This window comes from Natrix helvetica (assembly GCF_964273705.1).
Source record: "Natrix helvetica genome assembly, chromosome: 2".
NCBI lineage: Eukaryota > Metazoa > Chordata > Lepidosauria > Squamata > Natricidae > Natrix > Natrix helvetica.
This window is the reverse complement of record NC_138552.1, coordinates 81,730,693-81,744,258: the sequence shown is the minus strand read 5'-3', so window position 1 is coordinate 81,744,258 and position 13,566 is coordinate 81,730,693. Positions and strand designations below refer to the sequence as shown.

The 13,566-nt window shown below is 41.7% G+C and overlaps 2 protein-coding genes across 3 annotated transcripts in view; one reads left to right on the top strand and one right to left on the bottom strand.

The window, feature by feature from the left end:
* CCDC171 (coiled-coil domain containing 171) overlaps positions 1-635 on the bottom strand; it is a 207,539-nt gene extending 206,904 nt beyond the window's left edge. Inside the window, exon 1 of the mRNA XM_081945144.1 lies at positions 442-635. The gene's annotated coding sequence lies outside the window, so the exon portion shown is untranslated. The remainder of the gene's footprint in view (positions 1-441) is intronic.
* Positions 636-781: 146 nt separating this feature from the next.
* Positions 782-13,566, top strand: part of PSIP1 (PC4 and SRSF1 interacting protein 1) — a 30,523-nt gene continuing 17,738 nt past the window's right edge. Inside the window, exons 1-5 of one of the 2 annotated variants that reach the window (XM_081945148.1) lie at positions 782-849; positions 1,243-1,423; positions 7,696-7,772; positions 10,243-10,381; positions 12,389-12,511. In XM_081945148.1, the coding sequence (XP_081801274.1) occupies positions 1,352-1,423; positions 7,696-7,772; positions 10,243-10,381; positions 12,389-12,511 (411 nt within the window). In that variant the 5' untranslated portion in view covers positions 782-849; positions 1,243-1,351. Of the gene's footprint in view, positions 850-968; positions 1,424-7,695; positions 7,773-10,242; positions 10,382-12,388; positions 12,512-13,566 lie in introns of those variants that run through there. The other variant, XM_081945149.1, reaches the window with a different exon arrangement.

Sequence of the window (13,566 nt, the reverse complement as noted above, 5' to 3'; positions counted from 1 at the left end):
ATTATTTTAAAAAATCTGCCTGGATTGGCAGCATTTTCCCGAAAGCTCAGCCATTATTTTTACATTTCACTGCCTTGTTTTCACTGGAGATCTTGGAAGAGAATGAAAAAATTGTAAAACAAACTAGAGCATGAGTCCTACTACAAACCTACTCAAATTGTACTCGGCAAACCTTCATCCGGAGCAAGTTTCTATCAAAGCCAGCCTGACTTATTCTCGAAAGAAAACACGCTGCATCCGGCTGAATGCAAACCTTTTATGTCCTTTCCACGGAGCAATATAGGAAACCCAATAAATATGACCTTTTTTTGTTTTTGTTTGTTTGTCCCAGGAGGGTCAAGTACCCCACACCAACAAAACCTGGCTCTGCATTGGATGTTAAGGGAACCTGCGGCTGACCCTTTGGCGATACCATTAGGCCCATTCAAAGTTGAAGCACACCCCGCCCCCGCGCTGATAACGAACTCCCTCTTGTTTGCCTTACGGCCTTGCAAGAACGCGCCAACAGGAGGAGAAGGCGGAGCGAACCATTGTGCTCGAAAGAGGAGGATCCCGATCAATGAGGCTCTTGGGCCGGCTCTTGGACCTTTCCCCACCACCCTCTTTCTCTCGACTTCAATACACCGCTCATCCCCTACCCAGTAAGACAACCAGGACGGGCCAGAGAACTGTACTCGCAGCTTCTCCCACCTGGCTTTCACCCCCTCACCACCCCCTGATTTCGAGGCAAATCTTTTGGTGCGCGCCGAGTCGGAGCGAGCCTCCGAGGCGGCTGGCGTGAGGAGCGGCGGGTGCGCGCCCTCGAGCTCGCGGCGGCCGCGGTTTGGCTATTGCGGGGGGAGGGGGAAGGTAGAGCAACGGGATAGCCGCGGCGGGGTAGGAGGAGGTGGGGGTGTGGGAGAGGGTTCGGCGCGCGTGCGCGCGGGTCAGGTAAGCGGGGATCGGGGATGGTCGCGCTCCGGCGGCGGCAGGGAGAAAGAGGGTGGCTGCCCTTTTCTTTCTTTCTCCTGATGATGGGGGACTTTTCTTCCCGCCAAAACGGGAAGGATGAAGGCTTGGGTTGGCGGGAACTGCCGCCGCCGCCGCCGGGAGAAGGGCGGGTTGGGCGGTTTCTGTGGCGCAACCCCGAACCCGTCGGGGGAAAGGGGTGAAGGGCACTGGGCTTAACAGCCGTGCGCTGCTCCCTTCAGCCTCTCCCCTACCGCCTTTCCTTCTCCTTCTCTCGCTCCGCCCGCGGAACAGCGGTTTATGTTTTTGAGGACGGCGCTCGCCTGCAGCAGCCCCGCTCGGTTCCCTCCGCAGACTTGACTCGCCTTTCCCCCTCCCCGCCAGCGCAGCGAGAAGGAGCAACATGAGCCGCGATTTCAAACCGGGGGACCTGATCTTCGCCAAAATGAAAGGCTATCCCCATTGGCCAGCCCGGGTAAGCCCCCTTTCGGCTCCGTCCCTTCCTTTCCTTTCGCCTCCCGCTGTTTTCCCGGTTTAAAGGGAGGGAAAGCCTCCGGAGACTTCAGGACCTGACCGATCGACCCTTTTTGCTGTGAGGGGTCCCTGGCAGGTCCTTGAAAATCTCCCTTTGAACTTAATGTATCTCCTTGGCCTTAGTTTGGGGGGGTGGGGGGTGGGCGTGTTTGTTTGGTGGAAGTCGCATTATACATATAGAATAACAGTTGGAAGGGACCTTGGAGGTCTTCTAGTCCAACCTCCTGCTTTGGCAGGAAACCCTACACCCCTTCAGACAAATGGTTATGCAACACCTTAAAGACTTCCAGTGTTGGGGCATTCACAACTTCTGGAGGCAAGCTGTTCCACTGATTAATTGTTCTAACTATCAGGAAATTTCTCCTCAGTTCTAAGTTGCTTCTCTCCTTGATTAGTTTCCACCCATTGCTTCTTGTTCTACCCTCAGGTGCCTTGGAGAATAGTTTGGCTCCCTCTCCTTTGTGGAAACCCCTGAGATATTGGAACACTGCTATCATGTCTCCCCTAGTCCTTCTTTTAATTAAACTAGACATACCCAGTTCCATACCCAGATACTCCACATGCTGTTTTTTTTAGCCTTCTTGTTTTGATGGGGTGTGATCTACAACCTATTCTCCACAGCACCCAAAAGCCAGACAAGGAATAATGGATGGAAACTGATCAAGGAGAGATTCACCCTAAACATTAAGGAAAAATTTTCTGACTGTGAGAACAATCAACCCAAGGAACAGCTTGCCCTCAGAAGTTTTGGGTCCTTCATCACTGGAATCTTTCAAGAAGAGATTGTCAAAAATGGTATAGACACTCCTGCTTGTGTGGGGAGACGTTGGGATAGATCAGGGGTTGCCAACCTTTCAGACCTCCGGGACCACTTAATTCATAATTTTAAATCCCGCAGACCACTACTATGAATTTTTTTAAAAAAAGTATTTAGTGCAATATAAAAATGCAAATCATTTTTCTGCAGACCACCAACATTTTCTCACAGACCACCAGTTGGTGACCGCTGGACTAAATGACCTACAAGGTCCCTTCAAAACTCTTGTTATTCTGATATACTCCTTCGGGTACATAGTGTCAATTCAGTACCCTAAAAGTGGCAGGCTACTTTTGGATTCAGTTCAGCACCTTCAGCCTATTGAGTTTTATTGCTTAGAAGGATGTGCGGACTGGGACAATTCAGTCTGTTGATGAGTTAGCATGTTGTGTGACTACAATTTCAGCACTACGGATCTAACGTTGACTTTGCCCAAATCAGATGGTTTGTAACTTGGTAACCTGCTTGTAGAGTAAGCTTTTAAAAATTAATTAAAACGATAGTCTGGTTTTAAAGGACTCTTAAATGTATAATTTTATTTCTGTTAGCTTTAAAATATCAGATGATTTACTAGTGCTACTGAATGCAGTGTAGAAATTGTATAGATGCCCAAAAGTGTTTAGTGAAGTTATATAATTGCTGTTAAATGTAACTTAAGATTTCAACAAACTACAGATCCAGCTCTTCAAAATGTAGAAAACTACCGTAGTTCACAGCCAAGTCTTCATAATTTTGCAGCTGCACTCTTATCGCGTTGTGGTTTTTTTCCCAGATTAGCAATTATAGTAGAAAGTGAATAGCTTTGTAGTAGTCCAGTGGAACAAAATCTGTCTTTTGATATTAGAACCCGCCATTTCTGGATTTCCCTTTTTCACCTAACCACTAAACACATTATGTTCACTCCTTTGACTATATCATTCAAACTATTGATTAACAACATGAAGTAGCAGTTGGTAAAAAAATATTAGCTTCTCTTTTTTCATTTTAATGCAAAACTACACTTTCTAAACAGTTTATATCCGACAAATATAAATGATCACAATTGGATTATAACCTGTTTATTCAATATGTTAAGGGATTATTGCATTAATGAGTAAATAAAGACAGAAAGGTTTGTGTTTGCATTGTTTTCCTTTTTTATACGAATCTCTGTATTCCAGAAGAAAACATAGATGTACTGCATTTTTAATCAGAAACCAAAATGTTGTTTGGAGATAGCATTCCTCCATTCACCAAACAAAGCTATGTTATCCAGGGATTACACAGTTGCATGATCCCAGGAATAATATGAATTTGTCTTAAGACACAGACAGTGCACCAATGCCTGCTCCAAAATAGCTTGTGGGTCCTTTCTCAAATAAGGTATTTTTCTGTGATTGGCAGCTATCAGGAAATTCTACAAGATGCATCTTATTTAAGGAGACACTGACAGTTATGGTATGCATGCCTATACCCACTTCAAAGCACCATTAGGTTTCCGATGCGAAGTGTACCACATCCTTAGCAATTACATGATTATGTTAAAATACAAGAAACCAAAAAAGTTTTAGCACTCAAAGATTCACACCTGCGTTGTGCCATGAGCATTCAGAAGCTCATATCTGATGTGTGGTTAACTGTTGTTGATTAATGAAGTATATATCTAGGTAGAATAAAATATAAATGGAGAATTAAATGGCTCTAAAGTAGAAAAACTAATGAGTATCAAATTCAGTGAGAAGTTTGAACATATAGAAAAAACTGATCTCCGTTTGCTGTTAGTTGACAATATAGTTAGCAGTTGTTCTTGTTCATGTTTAAATAAATAGAATGACCATTCTGGATAAAATCTAATTGAGCATTTATATATTGGACATTCCCTTTAAACTTTCTTCGTTGACATGTAGGCAACTATACCATGCAACCTTCTATTATCTTGACGCTGAATGATTCCTTAGAGTAATAGACTATTGAAAATAAAAGTCAAAATGGGCGTTGGTTCTTACCTGATACGCTCATTTTCTGGTAGAGATGAGACAGCAGCCAGACTGGGTATGCTCCGTCCCTTAACCAATCGAACTGAGTCTACACTTATGATGTCATCGTGCCCTTGTGGCTCCTCCCCAGTTTCAGATGAAGGAAAAACTGTAGACGCAAGTGAGAATTGTGAGCAAAAAGTGAAAGTCTGTATGGCAGGAGGACGCAGGTTGGACACTCCACGGTGAAATCTCTGAATCAAGGGGTGAGAAGGCAGATGTTCGGATGCCAGGCCGTCCAGAACAGAGACCAGAGCGGCCAACTGTCAGCGTAGCGTGTTAGGGGTAAGTCCCTGATCAAGCCCCCTCTGCAGGAAGTCCAATATCTGCGGAATGGATGCCCTAAGTGGGTCAACAGTCTGGTTGGAACACCACAGAGCAAATGTCCACCACATGGCATGATAAATGCGATTAGTAGAGCTTCTGCGTGATGCCTGAATGGTAGCAATGACGTCGAGGGAGATGTTATCAGCTGTTAAGGCTTGCCGCTCAATCGCCATGCGGTTAACTGCAGTCACTGGGGACCAGGATGACAAACTGACCCTTGGTGTAGAGACAGGAGAGACCGTGGGATGTGCCATGGGATGGAGATTGACAGAGTCACTAGGTCAGCATACCAAGGCCGGTGTGGCCAATTCGGCGCTAGCAGCAACAGTTCTGCTCCTGCTCCAGCATTTTTTGAATTACCCTCTGAATGAGGGGAAGGGGAGGAAATGCATACAGGAGACCCCTGGGCCACTGGCATCTGAGAGCATTTACTTCTTCTGCCATGGGGTCCATGAACCTCGAGTAATACCTGGGTACCTGGTTGTTGTCTGCCATCGCTAACAGGTCTAGGACTGGGAGGCCGAACCATAGTGTCAGTCGATGGAAGAGGCTCGGATGGATGGTCCACTCCGCCTGATCTATCGTTGTCCAGCTCAGCCAGTCTGCTTGGACGTTGGAGACCCCTAAGATGAGTCCAAAATGGACAACTTTTTTTCTCTGAGACTTTTCCAAGCCTCAAAATGGCCACCGCTATCTTGGCGGACTTTTCTGACCGTAAAATGGCCGACAATACTAAGTGTGTCCAGGCAATCTGCAGAATGGCCACCAGACTCGCCTGGAACCGCTGCGCGCGAAGTGGCTGGTTGCACGTCCCTCCGAACGCCCAGAATCAAGGAGCGCCATGGGGAACAGCTGTGGAGCCGTAGCTCGTGAGCTGGCCGATCTGATTGCAAGGCAGGCTTCCTGAGCGAACTCGTGGCCGCAGGCAATCAGACAGCTGAGGAGAGGCAGCCTGAGATCAGTTTCGAATTTCCCTCTAATTTGTAGAATAAAGGATTATTTAAGGAACCAATTTAAAGGAACAACAATTTTGGGGGGGAAAATTCACCAATTAAAGATATAATTAAATAATTTGGAGGAGAGATCAATTCTCACAGCCAGTCCAGGTTGGACTGAGTCTGAAACTGGGGAGGAGCCACAAGGGCCCAATGACATCATAAGTGTAGACTCCGTCCGATTGGTTAATGGACGGAGCATACCCAGTCTGGCTGCTGTCTCTACAATAACAGGAAAATAAGTAGTTTCTCTCCAATCCTGGTTGATCCCCAAAAGCTAAGCAGGATTGGATTTGGGTACCATTGAATGGAAGACTACCAGGAAATAGCAAGACAATGTTTTTTTAAAAATCCACAAAAGTGATAGTAGCAAGCCAGTATGCTGTTTATAAAGAAAAATATACATAAATTATTTATTATTTATTTATTTATTTATTTAGTTGATTCCATCACTGGCCATAGGGGGCGAACAATTGCCCCCTGTGGAACGGGCGCGCAATTTGGGCGTCCTCCTAGACGCCCGGCTGTCAATGGATGATCATGTGGCAGCCGTGGCAAGGGGGGCGTTCCACCAGGTTCGCCTGGTGCGCCAATTGCGCCCCCTTCTGGACCGTGATGCCCTACGCACAGTCACTCATGCACTGGTGACGTCTCGCCTGGACTACTGTAACGCTCTCTACATGGGGCTTCCCTTGGGACGCGCCCGAAGACTGCAGCTAGTCCAGAACGCAGCTGCGCAGGTAGTCATGGGGAGTACTAGGTACTCCCACGTAACACCTCTCCTGCACGAGCTGCACTGGCTACCTGTGGTCTTTCGGGTGCGTTTCAAGGTTCTGATTACCATCTTTAAAGCGCTCCATGGCATAGGGCCTAGTTACCTGCGGGATCGCATCCTCCCACATACATCCCTGCGGCCAATCCGCTCTCACAGGGAGGGCCTTCTCTTGGTGCCGTCCACGAGGCAATGCCAACGGGCGACACCAAGGAGTAGGGCCTTCTCTGTGATGGGCCCAACCCTCTGGAATGACCTCCCCCCCGATATTAGAACCACTACTGACCTCCGCTCCTTCCGACAGAAACTGAAAACACACCTGTTCCGACTGGCTGGTTTGGCATAATTTTAACGTCTACCTCCTGGCATACACATTCTTACTGGTTTTTAGAGGGATATTGTTTTAAATTTAACTTGATATTTTAAACTTTTGTATTGATTTATTTATTAGCTGTACAGTTTGGCACATTTTACCCTCCTCTTATACATGTATTTATATAGTTATTTCTACGTTTTAATCTGTTGTATTTTGGTACGGACTGTACACCGCCCCGAGTCCCTTTCGGGAGAGGGGGCGGTATATAAACGCTAATAATAAATAAATAAATAAATAATAAATAACACATATATTCTTAGGCAGGAACTAGGAGTTGAGTTTGACTTGAGGGAGACTTCATTAAAATAAATAATCTTTCCTGTATTGTAAATTGCCAGTAGACTTCTAAAGAACAGTAAACTTGGCTACATAGATTAAACTAAGCCCAAATAAAGCAAACTGAATAAAACAACTAGTTTTTCATGTGCTTTGACCTAGATTTATTTATTAAATTTATATGCCACCTATCTCATTATCCAGAGTCACTCTGAGCAAGATGGAGAGACTACGTCAGAATTTGAAAATATTCCATAATTATTAGCATAGACACAAGTAGGATGCTGTTACAAGTGACAGAATGAATGTAATATACAAATCTATATTTCCCATGTTCAGATACTGCTGTTGTTTAAGCTTTTGTCACGAATACTTAGATTAATCTCTATTAAGTGATATTGTGTACATTCATTCATTGTCCCAAGCATGCCACTATTAAAAGGGACTATCTTATTAAAGTAAATCTTAGAGGAATCACATCTTTCAGTTTTGGATGGAAGCAAATTATAGTTTTCATGAAGAACACAAAAATGTTATGGTTACATTTAACACATTGCTTTTTTTAAAATCCTTTGTTACCTATAAATATTTGGATTAGACTTATCTTTTTATATAGTTGTTGTTTGTTGCTGTAGGTTGATGAAGTTCCTGATGGAGCAGTGAAACCACCGACAAATAAAATGCCTATATTCTTTTTTGGTACTCATGAAACGTAAGTCTTTTTGGGGCAAAGTTACCTTAGACAATGGGACAAATAATCCCTAATATTTTATTATTTCTTTTTAATAATGTCTGAAAATTTTGCCGCTAAGCCTTTTCTTCTAAAACTGGAATAAGATAAATAGGCAGTTAACATCCCTAATTACAATATCAAATCATTACAATTCTTATAGTTTGATGGTGTGAAGACAGTACAACTTTAAAATGCAAGAATGTATATCTTCCGTCAATATTTATCTAACAAGAGTAATTGGTCATTCTTTGCTTACAAGCTGTCTTTCTTTTAGTTTTCATTTAGAAGGTGATTATTTTATTCCTGTTTTCTACCATGCCTCCAAGTGCTTAGAATTAGACAGATGTAACTTTAGCATTAGCACCCATTTATGTCTGCCATAAGTACTAGAGATAGTCCTCAACTTACTGACAGTTCTGGGTGTCATAAAATATGGCACCACCCCACACCTGTGATCACATGACCACATTTCAGGCACTTGATAACTAACTCACATTTATAACTTCGCAGCATCCCACAGTCACATGACCTCAATGTGTGACTTTTTTTCCAGTGAAAAATACCAATTCAGAAGAATAGGTTCAGACTTACATCATGATTCTCTTAGCAACCATTATAAACTTGGATCCAGTCACATAGGTGCCTCAATTTCATGACAAAATTTGTATAATTGCCCAGAACTACCAGTAAAACTAAGTACTGTAATGAAAAAGTACATTGCCTGCATTCTACTAAAACAAATGATTATCTGGATATTTCTGTATCAGAAAGGCAGAAATGTAATAACAAATAGAGAAGAGTTAAGAGAAAGAAGGACTAACTTAATGTGCATAAAAAAGGAAGAGACACTTTAATAGCCTTTATGACAATCATTCTAAATGAATCAGTCAGCATATGCTTTATTAATGTACTTCCAAATAGATACAGCTTATTCTGTAGAATGTATTCATTCAATTTTACTGTTCAGTAACAGTGCCTGGATTGTGGTCATTGAGTAAAGCAGTCACATGCCATCTTTCCTAATAACTGCTTTGCTCAATAAGCGAGATTCTGGTCTCTGTTGTGATTTTAATTTGAGGGCTATCTGGACATGGACAAGATTACCCTAGGAACAATAACTTGCCACAACTGAATCTCCCTACTTGGTGAAAACATCTTTCAGGGACCATGAAAGACCAGTAGGCCTTTTCTAATTAGCTTCTAGACTTTGCAACTTTTCTACCAGAAGTTTGTAGTGCTCCCTCATCTTATTTAGAAGGTCACTAAAATACTTTTATTTACTGAGGATTTGGCTTCCATTGTCATTGAAATCCATAAGGGGTGAGGGTGTTTGGAAAGATTGATTTATTATTGCTTTTTAATATTTTAATACAGGGGTGTCAAACTCAAGGCCCGGGGCTCAGATCCAGCCCATGGGGTGCTTAGATCTGGCTCACCGGCCCACTCTGAAAATAGTGAAGGACTGGCTCATGGTGCCTCTGCCAGCCAAAAGGGAGCTCTGAGGGCATAGGCAGCCCTCCCGGGCTCTGTTCTGGGCTGCGACGGCCTCCTGCAATTCTGCCAGCGAAAATGGAGCTAGGGAAGGCAACCCGGCCGAGGTTTCAGGAAGCCATTGCGGCCCAAAACAGAGCTCGGAAGGGCTGCAGGTGGCCTCCCCAAGCTCAATTTTCACTGGTAGAGGGCTGCAGGCGGCCGTTGTGACTGAAAATAGAGCCCAGGAGGGCCTTCATGACTGAAAACAGCCTCGAGTGACATTGAGCTGGCTATGCCAACCCTGGCCATGTTCACCCAGCCCCCCGAGGTCAAACACAATCCTGATGTGGCCCTTAATGAAATTGAGTATGACACTCCTGTTTTAATATGTTGTGACTTGCTCAGAATCTTCTGATGAGAGCACGCTATAAACAATTGTAAAAATAAATGCAATAAGAGTCAGGATTGAAAACAGCAATATGAGGGCTACTGATTGCCTGTGCGGATAATGAGATAAAAGATAAGGTTTTTGTTGCAGTTTTTGTTTTTTGAGACATAATTTGTATATAGCAGCAATGTTGAAACCTATAGAATCAAAGATAATTGTAGTCACTGAGGCTAATAAAATGTCAAAAGTTTTTTATAGCATAGCTATTTTGCATTATACAGTTCTTTCTGTTTGGTTGTCACTGCAACAATGTTGCTGAGCTAGCTGAATGTTATTGGATTAATTGGTATCAAATATAAACTTCAGTATCTTGCTTGTTCCTTTCCAGTTTTACATTGCATAGCAGTAAATATTGCATGGCTCATTATTATTTAGTAAGAAGACACATAGTATGCTATATTTATCAAGAGTACTTATTCCTGTCCAAAGTGGCGTAAAATCCTAGCATTTAAAAATATTGTAAACAGTTTTTGTAAAGAGTAAATATTATACTCTTATGCAGATTTTTTCCCATTATTTCCTTTGTAGTGCATTTTTGGGACCAAAAGATATATTTCCCTATACTGAAAATAAAGATAAATATGGCAAGCTAAATAAAAGGAAGGGCTTTAATGAAGGATTGTGGGAAATTGAGAACAATCCCAAAGTTAAATTTTCCAGTCAGCCGGTAAGTTATCTTATAATTTGATTTCTATTAATAATTTGCATCTCAAGATTTTTTCAGAATATCTATGTTTCTATATGTGCTATAATCCAAATTACTGGCTAGATTATAGAAAAAGTAAATCTCAAAACATTTTCATTGTAGTTGGATAGACCAAGCTTACAGAGTAGATCATAACAGCTACCCATTATATAGTCAAAAGCCAGTTCTCCTGTAACATCCATTATTACCGTTTTCCATAGGAAGCAATAGTTAGAAAGGACTTCTAGCACCTATATGCTATTTGCAGTGATTGACCTCTCACACAGTCATAAATATTTGTTCCCAAATATTGGAAGTTTCTTATTCTTGAGAGAAGGAATGTTCTGAAGATTTTAGAATGAAAGCCCTCTTTTCTCTATTCCCTGACAAAATAATTGAGAGATATAAGTATTATATGTATATCTCTCATTTCCAGGAGAATACAAAATATTCTAGAAACATTCTACATTGTGGAAATCGCTTAGAAACCAAAGTAGCACATAGAAAGAGTGATAGAGAAGCTTGATTCCATGTTTTCTATCATTAAAAATATAATGTATGCCATACCATTGACATGGCAGTGATTTCCATAGTACAATAGTCATTTTATATTAATTGAATTGTATGTTTCATTGAACTTAACATTTATCCTGTAAGCCTGAAAATATTAGGGTTTTTTTCTAATGCAAGTTTTTAAAAATAACAATTTAATATCAATTTTAAGAGAACAATTGCTAAAATGCCACCCAGGGGTAATTAATTCATTTAGTATTACCTAATTAAACGTAGTTCATTGTTACTTACTGAACAGCTATATTTAAATATTGTAATGAGATGCTCTTAGACCATCATCATTATGGTAAGGTGTTCCTAAGAGGGATGAGCGAAGAGAAGAAAGTTTATTGCTTGTTTGTTTATTAGATTTTTTTTTTAAATCTCGCCTTTGTAAGTTTATAAGTACCTCAAAGCAGTAAACATTCATAATACTCCTTCCTCCTATTTTCCCCATAACAACCCTGGTTAGGCTGAGATAGAGTGACTGGCCAAAAGTCCCACCTGACTCTTGTTCCTAAGACAGGCTTAGGATTCACAATCTCCTGGTTTCTAGGCCACCTTAACTTCCATCAACAAAGTAGGCTCCCAGCTGAGCCTCCCAAGGCTTGATGATCATACCACCTAGCCAGCTAAAGCAGGCAGACACTTGAATTGGCAAAAATGGTATAGGAAGATGTTGGAGGCAATTGGTCATTTTACTGACAATTTTTAAGTCAACCTTCACCTGTATGGAGAAGGTAATTGAAAAATCACTCATTTAATTTTGCCAATAAAACTCTACGATAGTATAAAATGACTAACATATAGTATCAGATGATTGAGATCTTGTGTCAGATGGTACTCAACATGCTATTAAGAGCTGAGGATATTAAAAAGTATGAACATGGTAAACCTTAACATAGTAGAAAAGGAAAGGACTAATACACATTGACATCTTGGGTAGCAGCAAATTGAAATTAACTAGAATTGGATGTTTCTGTTTACCATACTGTATACATTGCCCTGAAATCAGATAGATCAGGGGTGTCAAATTCAAGGCCCATGGGCTGGATCCAGCCCGCAGGGTGCTTAAATCTGGCCCACAGGGCCATCCTGGAAACAGTGATGGACTGGCTGTGGTACCTATTGCAGCTGAAAACTGAGCTTGTGAGGGTTGCCCGCAGCCCTCTAGAGTACCGTTTTCACTGGCAGAGGGTTGCAGGAGGCCATCACAGCCAAAAACAGCTCATGTCGCCCCCGACATGAGTGACATCGAGCTTACCATACCCACCTTGGCCATGCCCCCCACACTCACCTGAGGTCAAACTCAAACCCTGATGTGCAATATAAAATATTTATATGGAAATTCTTTTAACTGACTAGAATGGAAAATATTGTTGCACTTTTTTTCCAGTATCTATTGCTCAGTTACTTACATACTGGCATTTTTTTCAGTCTCAGCCATCAGTTAACACTACAGTTGTTAAAGAAACAGATCAAGAAGAAAGCATAGACACTACAGAAGAAAATGAACAAAAAATGGGTCCCAAGCGAAGAAAATTAACAGCTCTTATTAAAGTAAGTGATTTTAAAGTTTTAAGGAGCTGAATGTCTATGGAGATTCTTAATCATCCAGGTCATTGTTGTCACAAAGGTGCTTTTTCAATAGGCAACTGGACTTCTGAAACATCTGATTGTTCTTTGAAGACCTTTCGTTTCTCATCTAAGAAGCTTCCCCAAAAAGTCCAGTTACTCCGGGAGGGGGGGGCATCTTTGGGACAACCATGACCTGGATGACTGAGAATCTCCATAAATACAGTCTTGTGGCTGCAGTCAAAACCTTCCTACAATAGCTCCATAGTTTAAAAAAGAGACATGGTGACTGTAATGAATTGCAGACAGGTGCTGTTTTGTATACTTACACATTCTGAAGCATTCAAATTTAATTTCAAGCCTTGTATACTCTACTGCTTTCAAGTTTGCTGAAAAACAAATCAAATAAGAACACAATTAAGGTGCTTTAAGTTTGATAAAAAGAACGTTTTTAATGGAAGATGGCTATACAGTATATACAAGTGCAGCCAGGTACTGAAAATACACACTAAGTAAAAGGTTAAGTGAAGAAGTGTGAATGAATCATCTTATGGCTTAATAGGTTTACAGCTTGTAGTCAAGTCTACCCAGTAAAGGAAGAAATTTATAATAGAACCTGAGGCAACAAGAAATAAACATATGCACATCAAAAGGAAATAAGCCCTAAAATGTACTACTTACAGAGATTGGAGGATCTTTACAACAGTTTTGGAGCACTAGAAACTTGTTAAGCAGGGATTTGAGAAGAATTGATACAAGTGTGCCTTACTACAATTTTTTCTCCTTTTCTCCTACCACTCAACTTTCCATTTCTACAGAGGCACTATGATAGATAGCCTTGATAGTTTGATTCAACCTAGACCTGGGAGAACTTCCCAAGTGCCCCTAGATCTCACTATGGATAGCACAGTATTATTTATTGTCTCTCTGCTTGTTCCCTGATTTCCCCTATCAGCCACATGGTAGCTGTCTTTTAACCAGTTGGCTGCCCGTGCCACTTGCAATATCTGTTCTCTTCACAATCTTCCTTGGGTTCTTCT